The sequence below is a fragment of the Mirounga leonina genome, unplaced genomic scaffold, assembly GCF_011800145.1.
Source record: "Mirounga leonina isolate KUSES-001 unplaced genomic scaffold, KU_Mleo_1.0 Mir_115, whole genome shotgun sequence".
In the NCBI taxonomy this organism is placed as follows: Eukaryota; Metazoa; Chordata; class Mammalia; order Carnivora; family Phocidae; genus Mirounga; species Mirounga leonina.
This window is the reverse complement of record NW_023270268.1, coordinates 16,162,133-16,177,727: the sequence shown is the minus strand read 5'-3', so window position 1 is coordinate 16,177,727 and position 15,595 is coordinate 16,162,133. Positions and strand designations below refer to the sequence as shown.

General features: G+C 41.2%; 1 protein-coding gene across 3 annotated transcripts in view; it reads left to right on the top strand.

Moving 5' to 3' along the window:
- The window catches only part of LRRC3B (leucine rich repeat containing 3B), an 88,713-nt gene extending 81,238 nt beyond the window's left edge, over positions 1–7,475 (top strand). Inside the window, exon 3 of one of the 3 annotated variants that reach the window (XR_004677227.1) lies at positions 6,220–6,232. Coding sequence is in view for 2 of the 3 variants with exons in the window: in XM_034993529.1 (XP_034849420.1) it covers positions 6,384–7,163 (780 nt within the window). In the remaining variant the exon portion in view is untranslated. Of the gene's footprint in view, positions 1–6,219 lie in introns of all 3 variants that reach the window. The other 2 variants (XM_034993529.1, XM_034993521.1) reach the window with 2 other exon arrangements.
- Positions 7,476–15,595: the final 8,120 nt, after the last annotated feature.

Below are 15,595 nucleotides of genomic sequence, written 5' to 3'. Positions count from 1 at the left end.
GTTATTTTAACCCAATGTTAGAAGAAGAACGGAAGCCTCACATGGGCAGTCCAGGAAGGATGCTTTTGCTTCCTTCCAGAGCAAAAGGATGGAGAGTTTAAACAAGAAAGAGGCAGTGGGGACCCAAAGCACAAGAGAAGGGGTGCAAGGAGGATGAAAATGGAAACTGTTCTTAAAAAATCAGGAGGGAAGAATAAGTAGTGTATGGTAAAGGAGGAAGGTAGTTGGGTGGGGATAAAGGGTGAAAATGATTTTACTTTTAGGGACACCCAGTTTGAAGCCCAGGCTGAATCTTGTGGTAATAGGTGGTTGTGAATGGAAAGGTAGAACTGAAGTTCCTGACTGAGCTCAGTGCTAAAGACACGAATGAAGGTGTTGTCTCCATGACCGTGATCTCAAAAAGCAGCAGTAGAGAAAATTATCTATACAGTTCATTCTCCTGAATCATTCAATTCCCAATGGTCCCTAATTTTTTGGTCAGGAATTATATACATTGATGTCTTATGCAACCCATACTTAGTCTATAGAAAACCTGAGCATATAAAGACATCCTTATATAATTTCTATAATAGGTTATAAAGCTAATTTTGGAAATATTACATTGAAAATATCACATACTCAAACTGAAGTCTTTGTGGAAGTAAATGCAAACTACCCAAATGAGAACCAGCAAAGGCCATTTTTCCCAAGCTTTCTATAGCAAGGGAACCAGCACCCATCCCCAGCATTTGGTAGAGACTCATAGGCAGGCAGGGGAGTGGAAAAGCTTGATAGTGGGAAAATTTTTGAAAAGCTTCAGAAGTGCCCTGATTTGTGGCTCTTGGCATAGGGAAGCTGGAGGCAGTCTAGCTAGAACCAGAGCATCCTATGCGATTGGTGAGGGGAGCCAATCTGTGTTTCCCTGGTTAGTCCTAAATTGGAAGTAGGAATGAAAATTAAGGAAGTTGGCAGAATGATCTCGCTGGGTTGGGATATTTGCTACAGAGGTTGTAGTTTGACTTCCTGAGCTGGTTGCAGCAGGTTGGGAGTTCAAGATCTATCTTTATATATGGTCTCACCGTGGTCCCTTTGCATCTTCAGCCTCTCATGTTGAAACATGTTCAGTTTTTTAAATTTAATGTCTTATTATTTGCACAACCTTCTTGGCCACCATTGTCCAACTGTTTCATGTGCTCAAAATTTGCCTTCTGAGACATTATGTTCAGATTGGTTTTTCAGTTAATCCCTGGTCCTTTTGTATTAATTTTTTTTAATTTTTATGTAAATAAAAACAAACAAAACACCTTTATAGCACAGAAAGTTAATTCCATCAGAAGGGTATAAAATTAAAAAACAAAAACAGCTCCTTTTCTCACCCTGTCAGCCCCCAAAGTTCTACTTCTCAGTTAAGCACTATTAATAGTTTCTTATACATTTCCTTCCATACATATCCTTTCAGAAATGATCTATGTATATGTAAACATATAAATTCTATACCTATGTTGCACATTTACTTCCTCTTTTTAAAAATTTTGCAGAAATAAGATGATGCCATCAGAACCCCTTTTTCCAAGCTCCTTTTTGAGGTCATCTTTGGAGACCTCTATATCAATACAATTCAGTCTAACTTGTTCTTGTATTTTAAAATTTGAATAGATATTCCTAAATTGCTCATACAAGAAGAGTGCCCCAAGTATCTGCTTGTCAAATTTTGAGAGTGCTTTGTTCTTTACACCTTAACTGACAGTAGATATTCTTCCTCATTTTAACCAAGATGTTAGGTACTTTAACCTGAATTTATTTTACTGTCAGTGAGATCAAGGATCTATTCATATAATTTATTGGTCATTTGTATATATTGTTTTCCTGTTCATTCTTCTGTTGGATCAGGTTCTTATCCCTTTGTAAGAACTTCTTGTATACTAAAGAAATCAACCCTTTATTTTATCATCTGTCCTTTAATTTTGTGTATTGTCTTACTTTTTGCCATATGGAAGTTTTAATTTCAAGTACTTTAATTTATGAGGTTTGGTTTTTTTTTCCATTGATTTGAATTTTACCTCCCAAATCGAAAGGCCTTCCTGTGTTGCTGTGTTGTGCTTTTTAATCAAATCCTTGTGGGTAGCAGAGTTTCATGGAATGTAATTGGGAGAAATCAGTGTGTCTGGTATTTCTTCATGAATTGGTACACTCACTTATCTCAGAAGAGTTAATGAAAGCTTTGTGTTAGAAGCCCTGAGTGTCCCTGAGTGTCCCCTAATGATGAGAAGAAAGAAACAGGAAGCAAGATAGAGTTGTTAATCAACCTCTGAAAGATCTGTCTTCTCAGGCAGTCTGCTAAATGCACTTTTTTTTTTTTTCCTTCTGGAAACAGCACTTGATGGTTGCCACCCAATCCAGGCATTAATTGTGGTAGCTTGGAAACCTGTGTGACAGGGAAATGTGAACAAGGCATGGGTCTGTGGATAAAATGGCCCCCTTTGGGAGCACAGCTCATACCTAAATACCACATCCAAAAATACCGTAGCTTCCTGCCTCAGACATATTTGAAGGGAATGAGGGAATGAGGATAGGGTAGTGTAATGAGTTGAGAAGTGGAGAGGGAGAATCAAGAGGTAGAAAAGATGCTGTTTAATTTGCTCTGCCTCTTTTGCTGGTCTTGTTCCTTATCAGGAGGACAGGCAGTGATGCTGCTTCTGTTCTTGCATTCACCAGTGTGACCCCAGCCCTTCTCTGTGCTCTACATCCTCATTTTGAAGTTAGAAAGGAGGCACTCTCTTTTCCCAACAGGATGGTTTGTTTGCTACTTTGCATTTTTTAGTAGACCTGACTGAAACAAAACAGGAGGGAGTTTGGGGTTTAGAATGTTCGTTTCTGAGTTATCTACTCTTTAGCTTTGTACAATGCTGGGTGGTAACCGATGTCAAAAGAATACCCACGTTTTTGCTATGAGGCACGTCTGCCATGTCTTTCTTTTCCAAGAACCCCTCTTGACCTATCCAGCAATTTAAGACAATGTCAAGCTGCTAATCCCTTTGGAAAATAGTAGTTCTGCATAATAGAGTGGAGAGGCAGTTCTTCCATCCTCCCTGCTGAAGATGACCTTGACTCGATAACTTTGGCCCTTGTTGTCTGCCTCCTAGACATTGAAGGGCTCAGTTCTCTACTTCTTGCATCTCTTCTCACTTTGTCCTGGCTGAGTGTGGAGGTTCTAGAGGCTGAGTCAGAGCAGCCCAGTCATCTAGCCTATCCCAGAGCTTTTATAGAAAGAAAATGAAATACTTAGTTTGAGTCCACCATCTCTGAATGCAAGAGATACTCTATATTTGTGTTCCTAATAGGCTTTCTATTCAGTATAGGTGGATCATTTGGACATGAAAAGGTATTGCACTCTGATGTTGAGAACTCACGATGTATACTAATCATTTCTTGGCTATTACCATGACCATTGGACTGATCATTCTGGAGAAACCAAGATTAAGTCTCAAAGAGCCTACCGAAAAGAAGCTCCATTATTCCTTCCATCAACTAGGAGCCTGCATTTGTGATTTTTTTCCAAAGACTACCATGTCAATATGTAAAACCAATAGACATTGGATGAGCCAATGTTTATATTAAAAATAAAAATAGTCATCATAGGGAAGAAAAAGCACAGCTAGATTCTTCAATATTTTATTGGATCATTCATACAATAGATATTCATTTAACCCTTACAACATACCAAGCACTGTGGTAACATTTGAGAATGTATCTGGGGTAATAATAGTAACTGTAGCCAACAAGTATTGAACTCTTACTGCTTTTTAGGCATTGGGTTAAATGCTTTATGTGGATTATCTCACAGAATTCCCAAATCAACTCTGTAATTGGGTCCTTTTATAATTTCTATACAAAGATAAGGAAAATGAGGTTTAGTGAGGTTAAATAACTTGCCCAGGAGCACACTGCTAACAAGGATTACAGCTGGTATACAAACTAGTGTACTTTTCACTTTTTAATTGTTTGCTGTTGTTTCTACATGAGGCGGACACAAGAGCCTGCCCTCATGGAACTGTTAGTCTCAATTGGTGAACGTTTTTCTTCAGATAGACTCTGAATCAGTCTCTCGGGAGATGTGGAGTATCCTCCAGAGAAGGCTTCCCACTTTCCAGCAGGATCTAGGCTGGTGGTACCTACTTGATTGATGGGAGCTGGTTGATTACACAGACTCTCTTTATTTTCTCTATTCAAATTCATGCCTCCCATCTCCTGTGTCCTTGTCATGTCCTCATCCTAGCATCCTTTACCTTATCCTTCTGCCACCCTCTTTCCTCTCTGAGTGCCCTCCCCTCCACACCTGTTTATTTTTTCTCTCTCCCACCTAGGCAATCACTAGAGTTCCCAAATGTCATGCAATGCAGTGTTGAAGGAAAACATGGAAGGGAGGGAAACTCACCTCAAATGAAATGAGCTTTTGATGGATGGCTTCCTAAGCCTAGGGGTCCTTCTTTAGCATTCTCTGGCATTTAAGGGACTCAGGATTCCAAAAGCACATCCACTCCATTCTGCTGGTGCTAATCTCATTTTTTCCATCATTAACAACCCCGTTCATTATGTTTTCAGCTCACATTAATCCTCTCTTCTGTGAGTTTGGTAACATTTGGAGTCATTTCCCTCTGTATTTATCCATCTGGGATCTTTAGAAAAGATAAGTTTGCAGAAAGTCATTTGTTGCTCACTGCAGTGAGAGGAAGGAACATTCTCCTTGTTTCTCACATCCTGAAAGAGGACGCTCTGAAGTCAGACATGGAGCTCCCTCATACTCCATAGAGTACTCAATTTGGGATTGAGCTGCAACATAACGGCATCAGAAATCACAACAAGCAATGCTCCCTGGATTCTGACTGTCCTCATAGAGCAGATGAGATTGGGAGAGAGTTGGGAGGGGGGTAGTGGAAAGAGTTAGGAGATTAATAAGTCAGAACAAAGCCTTTGGCCTGAGTTCTGTCTCTTCCACCTACAAACTATTTGACCTTGGGCGAATCACATAATCTCTCCAAAATCCACTCACTTCCTCCATGAACTGGTCTCGAAGATGCCTGTCTTCTCTATATGAAAAAGTAGTTTTGAGGGTTCACTTATATTCTCATCTCTGTTTTTGAGTAAGCTTATATCCTTTCATATATCACTTAATTTTTGCCATTTAGAAGGCCCTTCCAACAATATTTATTTATATATATATATATATATATATATATATATATATATATGAAAGATGAAATAAGTTATTGGGAAAGCCTTAGAGGCTAATATATTTAAATTTTATCTTATATTTTAAAAAGTCTTGAAGGGGCGCCTGGGTGGCTCAGTCAGTTAAGTGTCGGACTATTCCTTTTGGCTCAGGTCATGGTCTCAGGGTTGTGTGATCAAGCCCCGTGTTGGGCTCCATGCTCAGCGTAGAGTCTGCTTGGGATTTTCTCCCTTTCTCTCCCCGTCTGCCCCTCTCCCCACTTGCTCTTTGTCTCTCTCTCAAATAAATAAATAAAATCTTAAAAATAAATAAATAAATGGATAAAAATAAAAAGTCTTGGAGGTGTGTGTCATATTTGAAGATCTTTTGGAGAGAGGATAGGTTGTTTAGAAAACAGAGAAAAACAGGGAGACAGCTCTTTTGGAGATCCTGGTCTATCAGTCCCTAGCAACATTCTGTTGTGAAAGTTGGAATACATTTATTCATTTCTTAATTCAAGTAAGATGTTTCTTTAGAGAAAATATTCCAGTTGGACATCCATTCAAAAGCCATGACAATTATTGCTATCTATGGTCATTAACCATGAAATATCGGTGTTATTTCTCATTGCTGCTCAAGAGCAGTTCTAAATTGCACTAATGCATCTGTTACCGTAGAAGGGGGGAAGGTCTAATTAAATTTTATTGCTGTCTAATTTAGAAGGGGTTCAGGATGTGAGAGAACCAGTAGAGATGAGAGAAATCTGGACTGTTTGCTGTAATCCTGCACAACTAAAACCAAGGCAACATGATTCGGAAATGTTGTCGTTTATTGACAGTCCTTTAGCCCAACACCTGGGATTTGAGCAGGAGACTTCCATTATGCAGATAACTCCCAGTGCTATTGATGAAAATTAACTACATAACGAACTCTCCCGCCCACATAGAATGCCAGACGCCTGAGAGCACTTTTAATTGCAATGTACCTCCCTCTGCAAAAAAGCTAATTGCATCTGCTTCCCTTTCCTTTAGGTACCCAAGTAAGGACAGGAATAATGAAGAGACACGTGTGTTAGTTGCAACCTTTTGAACCAAGCAAGAAGGAAGTCAACAGTGTGGACAGGGCTGGAACGGTTGCCACGCTTGCTTGTTGGAGTGAATGAGGAATGGGCTTGTGATTATGCTGACATTCCAGCATGAATCTGGTAGACCTGTGGTTAACCCGTTCCCTCTCCATGTGTCTCCTCCTACAAAGTTTTGTTCTTATGATACTGTGCTTTCATTCTGCCAGTATGTGTCCCAAGGGCTGTCTCTGTTCTTCCTCTGGGGGTTTAAATGTCACCTGTAGCAATGCAAATCTCAAGGAAATACCTAGAGATCTTCCTCCTGAAACAGTCTTATTGTATCTGGACTCCAATCAGATCACATCTATCCCCAATGAGATTTTTAAGGACCTCCATCAACTGAGAGTTCTCAACTTGTCCAAAAATGGCATTGAGTTTATCGATGAGCATGCCTTCAAAGGAGTAGCTGAAACTTTGCAGACTCTGGACTTGTCTGACAACCGGATTCAAAGCGTGCACAAAAATGCCTTCAATAACCTGAAGGCCAGGGCCAGAATTGCCAACAATCCTTGGCACTGTGACTGTACTCTACAGCAAGTTCTGAGGAGCATGGCATCTAACCATGAGACAGCCCACAACGTGATCTGTAAGACTTCTGTGTTGGATGAACACGCCGGGAGACCATTCCTCAATGCTGCCAATGATGCTGACCTTTGTAACCTCCCTAAAAAGACTACTGATTATGCCATGCTGGTCACCATGTTTGGCTGGTTCACCATGGTGATCTCCTATGTGGTGTATTATGTGAGGCAAAATCAGGAGGATGCCCGGAGACACCTTGAATACTTGAAATCCCTGCCGAGCAGGCAGAAGAAAGCAGATGAGCCCGATGACATTAGCACTGTGGTATAGAGTCCAAGCAGACTGGCACTGAGAAAGAAATTAGTTGGCAATTGCAATAGATTAAGTGGTTTACTTCTCCCATCCATTGTAAACATTTAAACTTTGTATCTCCGTTTCTTTTGAATTATGCCACTGTTGAACTTTTAACAAACATGATGACATCACGAACCATTTTAGTTTAGGTGACCCACCCCTTACTTGTACCCCCAGTGGTATATTCCTGAGTAAGCTACTATCTGAACATAACTTAGATCCATCTCACTATTTAATAACGAAATTTATTTTTTTAATTTAAAACCAAATAAAAGCTTAACTTTGAACCATGGAAAACAGAGTGACTTATTGGTCCAGAAAACAGTATGGCCATTCCATTGCTTTCAAGAGAAATAGACAACCCTTATGAACCTAAAGAACTATCATAATTAAAGTTGTGTTATTAAGCCCTACTGTACACCAGGGAGCCGTAGCTGAATTACTGACCAAGGAAAGTATCCGTCAGACTTTAAAATACTGAGCCTTAGCAAACCCGAGTGATAATACACAGTGTGGCATCCTGCAGAGGCTTCAGTTGGGATGCTGCTAGGTGTTCGCTATCCAAAAGTTGGATATATATATATTTATATATAAATAGCTAAACACACAACTTTTGCTCTATACTAGAAACATGGAAAAAGGGCACCTGGTGGCTCATTTGGTTAAGCGACTGCCTTTGGCTCAGGTCATGATCCTGGAGTCCCGGGATCGAGTCCCGCGTCGGGCTCCCTGCTCGGCGGGGAGTCTGCTTCTCCCTCTGACCCTCCCCCCTCATGTACTCCCTCTCTCTCATTCTCTCTCTCTCAAATAAAAATAAATAAAATCTTTAAAAAAAAGAAAAAAAAAGAAACATGGAAAAGAAAAGGACAGCACACAGTCAGTCCTTAAGATCACCTTTTGGTGGGCAGGGGTATGTGAGTAACATAGAACTAGTGATGCTGAAAAAGAAGTTCTAACAGTAGTGCAGCATCAACTGTGTGCGAGGCATTTTGTATTATTATGTCTCTCAACCCTCACTACAAAAGGAGAACGTGACAACTGCCCCATTTAGAGAAAACTACAGGTGGAAGGAGTTCAAAGGCCTAACAGGTAGAAAGTACTAGAACTTGAATTTGAAGTATGGCTTTCTCTCTCCAAAGGCTGAGACCTTCTTATAATGCTCCTACTGGGTTGGTTTGTAGCGGTATGATTTACATGCTAAAAAAGTGTGGCCATGTTAAGTGTATAGTTCCATAAGTTTTGACAAATGTATATACCTGTAGATCAAGATATCGCATCTCTGCTACTGTTCAGAGACAGGAGAAAGCGCATTCAGTTCTTGAGTAGGGAATTGTTGGGGGCGTTTGGTTTTGAGGTGCCATTACAGATAACCCTTGGAACTTGGGCGGGATCTCATCAGATAGTGATATAGGCAAGGAAGATAGATGAACCAGGGGGAGCAAAGAGGTAAAAAGTATAGGGTGGTATTTGGGATGAAGAAGTCTATGTAGGGGAGTAATGAGAGACAAAGCTGGAGCCATATCAGGAGGATCTCAATTCTTGCAAATAAGAATGACTAATAGAATTTATGGAGCACTCAGGATGCACCACATACTTTCTTTGGGTTGTATTAATTAATCCTTCCAGTTACCCTATGAGATAGTCTTTTGTGAATGAGGGATCAGAGACACAGGAGTTTCAGCAATTAATTCAAGATCCTAGCCTTACAAGAAGTATAGCAGATATTGAAATCCTGTCAGTCAATTATAGAACCTAGAAACCTCTTAATCTCTGTACTGTATTGCTTTACAATCATACACTTTACTGCTGAAGTTGCTGGTTCCCCAGACCAAGAGGTTTGCAGATTTCCTAAGTGATGTTCTCGTTAACAAAGTAACAACAAAAATAGCCCTTTGTGGGGCTTAAGTAGGAAGGATGGGTCCTTTGCAATTTTGACCAACAGAGCCTTCTTCAACCCACACCAGGTTGTCTTTGGGGCCTCCAGGAATCACATTTCTGCCCTTGGAAAGCACAGCAGTTCCCATCCATATCAATAGTCTCTTAAAAGTTTACTGACATGGACCATGAGAGTCGGCCAATCCAAGACCTGCAGTAGAGTGTTCAGAGCAACGTGTCTAGGCTATATTGGCATATACCCCAGGGCCAGGAGATTGGCAGACCCACCCTAGCTTTACTAAAAAATGTAAGGCCTTGTCTGCAAGTCTGAGATGTGCAATTCAGAATATGGGCCCTAGCACTTCTGTATCCCAGTGAGAAAGAAGCCAGACTGTCTGCTTTGCTAACTGGATTTGAACGCCTGCCAGAGAAATTGGAGCTTTGCTAAAGATTTAACGCCCCCTGGAGGACAACATTAATATATTTCTGTAAGTACTACCACAGACAGATGCCTAACTGAATGCAAATTTTTATTCCCCTAAAGAATAGGAAAGTCCATCCATTGCTAAGATAACCCTTTAAAAAATCAATTACGTTTATTTGAGTGTGTGAGTCACATTCTTTTTAGGAAAGCGTTCACAAATCACATAATCCATTTCAGGCAGCTGCTTCTGAAATAACCTTTATATTCATACTAATAAGAGTTTATTTTCCTAATGGCCAATTACATTAGTCAAGTGAAAGTACCTATAAAAAAAAATCTCTGAAGAGTGTTGTAAGACAGTCACCTGCTGGTTCAGAGGTGGCAATGTGAAATTTCCACTTTTGGGTTGGTAACTCTGTACATACGTAGAGGTAAGAGGTGCATCCTAGGTTAATAACCATTCCCCTACCCGGATTCTGTGTGTAGATTTTCAGTTAACAGTGCTGTAAGTACGAGTGTTTCAAAAAAAAAACAACTTTAAGTTAGGTTGCCATGAATTGGAGTGGTTAAGCCACTGGAGGAGAAAATTAATTCTTTAAAAAAACAAACAAACAAACAAACCAATAACAGGCTATAAGGCCCCTTCATGACCAGGACTGGAAGGAAATACACTTCCCATCAGCTTGTAAGGATATTCCAATCTACTGGACCGATAGCACACGATGCTAAGGAGTGGCTTCCTGAGGCCCACAGCTGGCTGAACAGAAAAAGCCCCAAAATGCCCCCTTCGGTTTCGATCCCAGTATGCTCCTTAAGTTTCTGAACGCTTGTACATATTTATATACATGGAAAGCTACCTATTTTAGGACTGTAAAGTTTTTGAAATTCACTATCATCTTATTATCTGAGGCACATACGTACCATCTTGCCTTTTAAATATTTTAAATACCAGCTTCTCTGCTCAACCCCCTCCTTTGGCGTCCCTCTGCCAACCTCAAACTTTTCAGTTCAAAAATACCTGGGAAGTTTCGTCTAATCATTGACAATGTGCTTATCTCTGAAGCAAGGCAAATCATAAAACATGCCAGCCCAACTGGAACATTTTTTAAGAAAGTGATAAAAAGTTATGTAATGGAAGATGTAACTTTCAAGAACACTTTGGCAAGTTGCAACGCACTGATAGACCAATTCTGCCAGGTACGCGTTGTTCTTTTTTACGTCCTTCAATGATTACCCACAATAATTCTTGTTCTGACATCAACAAGCAGAAGGCAGTCTGAGATGTGGGTAGGTTTTCCTCACTGGCTCGAGACTTCCAATTCATTCAGTAAGTTCTCTCCTCTATCTGGCACAGCTAGAGAATGGAAAATTCTGCCTAATGAAATGTTCAGGTTACTAGAAATAGGCGAAATCCTAGAATCTCGGGTCTGGAAGAGTCCTAGAAATGCTCTCACCCGCTGAAATGGAAACCCTTCAGCCGTGGGCACTAGCACGCGTGTGCCCATATTCCCCATCCAGTGTCCTTCACAGGACACCAGCTGCCTCTCCCAATGCCCTGTCCCCCAGTCTTCAAAGAAACAGAACAAAGTAAGAATATAGATACCATGAAAATGTCCCGGCTCTCAGCAGCAGTTTCTCTGAGGATTCAGAAGGCACTTGAGGTTCTTACATTGTCAGAGAGTTGTCATGAAGAATATCTGTGATTCTAAAAAGCTGCTTGCTCCCTCAAGATAGGATGAGATCATCTGTTTTCCTTTCACAAACAGCCCCCAGATAACATGCTCAACACTAGGCAGGATCTGGCTTCTCTGGGGAGAGATGGAGAAAATGATCTGGGGCAGCTTCCTGGGGAGGGAGGGTTGATTAGCATGTATTTCCTTGAGTAGCCGCATAAACTCCTAGTGGTCAAGTGCAGCCCTGCCAGCAGGAGGGGAGCCCGTGCCTCTGTCTGATCTTCTTCTCTCTTCCCAAAGTGATGTCACTGATTCTTCACATTGGCTGGTCTGACCCAGAAAAAGCAGACCAAAGGCAAACTCATTGGCCACACATTTGTAAATGCCCTCCCCAACCCTTTTCCAAATCCAAATAGGTGAATCAGGATTTAGGGAAGAGGAAGACCTGAATTCTTCATCCCACATTTGCCCACATTTGTATGGATGGCCCCAGATGCACCAAATGAATTAGTGGGCCACGTGGATCTGGCAGGGGGCGCTCCTTAAGGTCTAACACTTTTTCCTGCCAACTCAGAAAAATTACAATCTTGAGGCCACAAGATGCACATAGGGTCCAACCGTATCATGGGTTGGAGATAGTAAAAGAAAACCCACCCTTATTTTATGGCTCTGATTTATTTAATATTAAAAGAACCAGAAGCTGGTGTGAATTGTTTAAGAAGTGTGTGTGTGTGTGTGTGTGTGTGCGCGCACGTGCGCGCACGTGTCCATGTGTACATTGGGGTAACATGGTGGGGAATTGGGTCCTGAAAGCATCAGGAAAAGAGGTAGTGAGATCACTGAAAACAAAATCTTTACATAATCTCATCTAGAGATGGCCGAGCGTTGGGATTTCCAGGGAAATTATTAGATGTATTTTCAAGGGTGTCCCCAAGTTCAGAGAAAACATGCATGCTTGTCACTAATGGCAAGTTTTGATCTGATCATGCTTGAGTTAATCATGTTTGAGAGTTATGCTCTTTTTTTGGCTGACAAATGTTCTGCATTTTGCTCACTATTTTCAAAAAAGAATCAATGCATTTACTTTCTTTGCCTATAGATATATGAGCATCCAACTGACAAAAATTTGCTGAAGCTGACCTTAAAAGCTAGGCCTGAAATGAATACATTGTGGGTCTCCCTGGAGTTGGACTGAAATTCTTTTTTTTCTTTCTTTTATGTTTCATTTACTTTTTTCTTCTGAGAAGAGTTTGCAAAATGGAAGGCAATTTAAAATCTGGCTCTTGGTCTAAAGATTAACAAGCCATCTGTTGAGCTAATGACATTGACTGTCGAATAGATTTTAAAATAAAATGGCCTACAGGGAGTGGGATGGGGCTAATTTACACAAATCCAGCTTCCCTAGGCTTGTCCACATTCCTTCTGGAAGAAAGATATATGAAAGATGCTGGTCTGCTCTCAAAGTCTTTCATCCTCACAGACTCTCTCGCCAGTTCCCTGGCTCTCCGCGGAGCAAGCTGCAGTGACAAGAGGAGAATGTGAAATGAAGAACTGAGGAGAAAAACCAGGGAGAGCACTCCCTGGAAGAAGGCTCTGGGGAAACAAATAGGACTGACCTAAACTGACATTTTCAGCACTGTACCATTCACAAGACCTTCTATCTTCACATTAAAACAGGAACTGAGGAATCCCTGTGTGTAAGTCACAGATAAAGAACCTTTTACCAAATAAAAGAACCTTTTGTCAAATAAGTCCCCCTTCCCTAACAACAGTTTTCATTTACCTGGCATAGTGCCAGGCTCCGTTTCTACCTTCCCTAGTTCTGACAACAGCCCTGCCAAGTAGATATTATCACTGTTCCCATTTTATGGATGAAGAAACTAAGACCCAGAATGTATCCCACCCAAGTCCCCACAGTTAACGTGCAGTAGTGGAGCAGGTCTAGCTATCTGCAAAGTCCTTTGTTCCACCTAGGCCCCACTGCCTAGTTACGCTTCATCCTTTAGTTTTATGAAGTCTTGTCTTAAGTCCCATGATAATAAATGAAGAAAGACAGGGTAACTCATTTTTCTTAATTTGCACAGGGGAGAAAGGAGGTGCAAAATAGAAAGCAAGCCTTAGCTCACTCAGCCAGGTCACAGCGCTGGTGTTTGGGGACTGCAGTGGTTCATTGCCATTTTCCACCCATCCCTCTGTGCCCAGCTCTGAAATTCCATGTATACATAAAGTAAACCACCATCCTGGGCAGGGCAGATGTGAATATAGCTCTGGGTCATGGGGATGAGGACCACAGTTCCACAGTTGCTCCCAGGAGGGGAGTGAAGTGGGTGACCATGGTTTTGTGGCGGCCATATTTGTCCACAACCCTACCATTTTCATGTCCACCCACCAAATTTCAACTGGCACTTCCTGCACGCATTTACCTAAGGGTTTACCCCGGCTAGCACTCATGCAGAAGGTTGAGGATACCTGGGAGCCACCACCCTCTGGGAGTAGCCCTCAGCCCCTGACTACTGGGCACTTGGTGCATCAATGCCCAGCTCCCTTGCTCTCAGAAGCATGTGTCCCACTCCATGTTACTGTTTCCCCGGAAGGATGAAGCTCCAGTGGCCCACTGTGCTAACGGGCTTCATGACACACTGCCTTCACTGTCTTTCCTCTCTTGTCTTATCTATCTGTGTTTCTTTCACCTCCCAAATAAACACTTTGCACTCAAATCCTTGTCTCACTGTCTTCTCACTGGAAGTACCTAAACTAAGATCCCTGAGTATACCCTACATCAATGCTTTTCAAACCTGGCTAATGATCAGCAGATTGACACAGCTTTTGAATAATATAAATACCTCTGCCTAACTCAGATCTGCTGAACTGGAATCCTTGAAGGTTGGGCTCTGACCACTGAATTTTTTGGTGGCTCCTCTCTTCCCGAGAGATCTAGAATGACCAGTCAGGGTAGTAACTCCGACCTAGAGGACATTCTGTGCTGGAAATACCTTCTCAGACATCGTGCTTGGCAAAACTTTGCTGCCATACGAAAGTAAACAGCTGTCTCCTCATGGAGAATGAGCATCATGTGAACACTTAATATAAGTTTCCGTTTTTTTTGCCTCACATGCCAGAAAATTAAGAGAAAAAAAAAAAACTCTGCACTTCTAATTTAGTAACCACATCTGATGTCCTGGTCCATCCAGCTATAGTTTAATTGCCTCTTGCTTTTAATCTGCTGTCACATGTAAGTAATCGGTGATTCTGATTGTTTTAAATGTATTATTTGCATGCTTCTATTTTATTCTAAGTATTTCTTCAAGACCCTTCAAACCCTTCATTTAGTGACACAGGAAAAACATTTATATTTACTTGGGGCCTTTTACACTGCCCTCAAATTTAGAGATTGTTTCCAACTCATTTCCTATTCGGTACTGCTTAAGTTTTGATTTTTTTTAATAATTTGTTCCCCCTGGCTTTTATGTGCTCAAAATGTTTGATACCCAATCATCCTTTCCTATGAAACTATGTCTTAATCAATGAGATTCAGGCTCAAACACAAGTTCAAGCCTCAGAATTCCACAGCCCCCCAGCAGCCTCTGCTGATGCGATCCCCTCACCCACTGTGGCAAGAAGGAGTTGATCGTGTCATTTTCCAAATGTGGGGACTAAGACCCAGAAATGCTAAGTGACCTGCCCAACATGTCTCTGGGTAATAAGTGAAAGAGCTCAGACTTGCAAGAAGTTCTCTTGACACCAAAGCTCATGCTCTATCCACTTCTAATTTATGAGGCATGAACACTTTTGGAGAGGTCTCGGATAATTATAAGGAGAAGGACAATGATCTGTTTCCAGAGGACACTTGGTTTTTGGGGATTAAAAAAAATCCCATATTCATCTCTACTCAAAGTTGGCAGATAATATTGTCACTGTTGCTGACATTATAAAAGCACAAGCAATATTTTAGTGCTTTATTGGTGTTTTTTTTTTTTCTTTCTTTCTCCATTTACTCTTTCAACAGATGCCACATGCTATTGGCTAAATTGAGTCCTCCTCAAAAGTTAGATGTTGAAGTCCTAATCCTGGTATCTCACAAGGTGACTATCCTTGGAGGTAGGGACTTTAAAGAAATAATAAAGTTAAAATGAGGCCTTTAGGGTGGGTCCTAATCTGGTGTGACTGGTGTACTTGTAAGAAGAGATTAGGACACCCAGAGAGATACCAGAGATGCTTGTGTTCAGAGGAAAGGCCATCTGAGGACACAGCAACAAGGTGGCTGTCCACAGGCCAAGGGGAGAAGCCTCAGAAAAACCCAAACCCGCCTTCACCTTGACCTTAGACTTCTAGAACTGAGAGAAAATACATTTCTGTTGTTTAAGGTACCCAGTCTGTGGTATTTTGTTATGGCAGCCTTAGAGGACTAATACATTATATTAACCCTTGATTTCTAG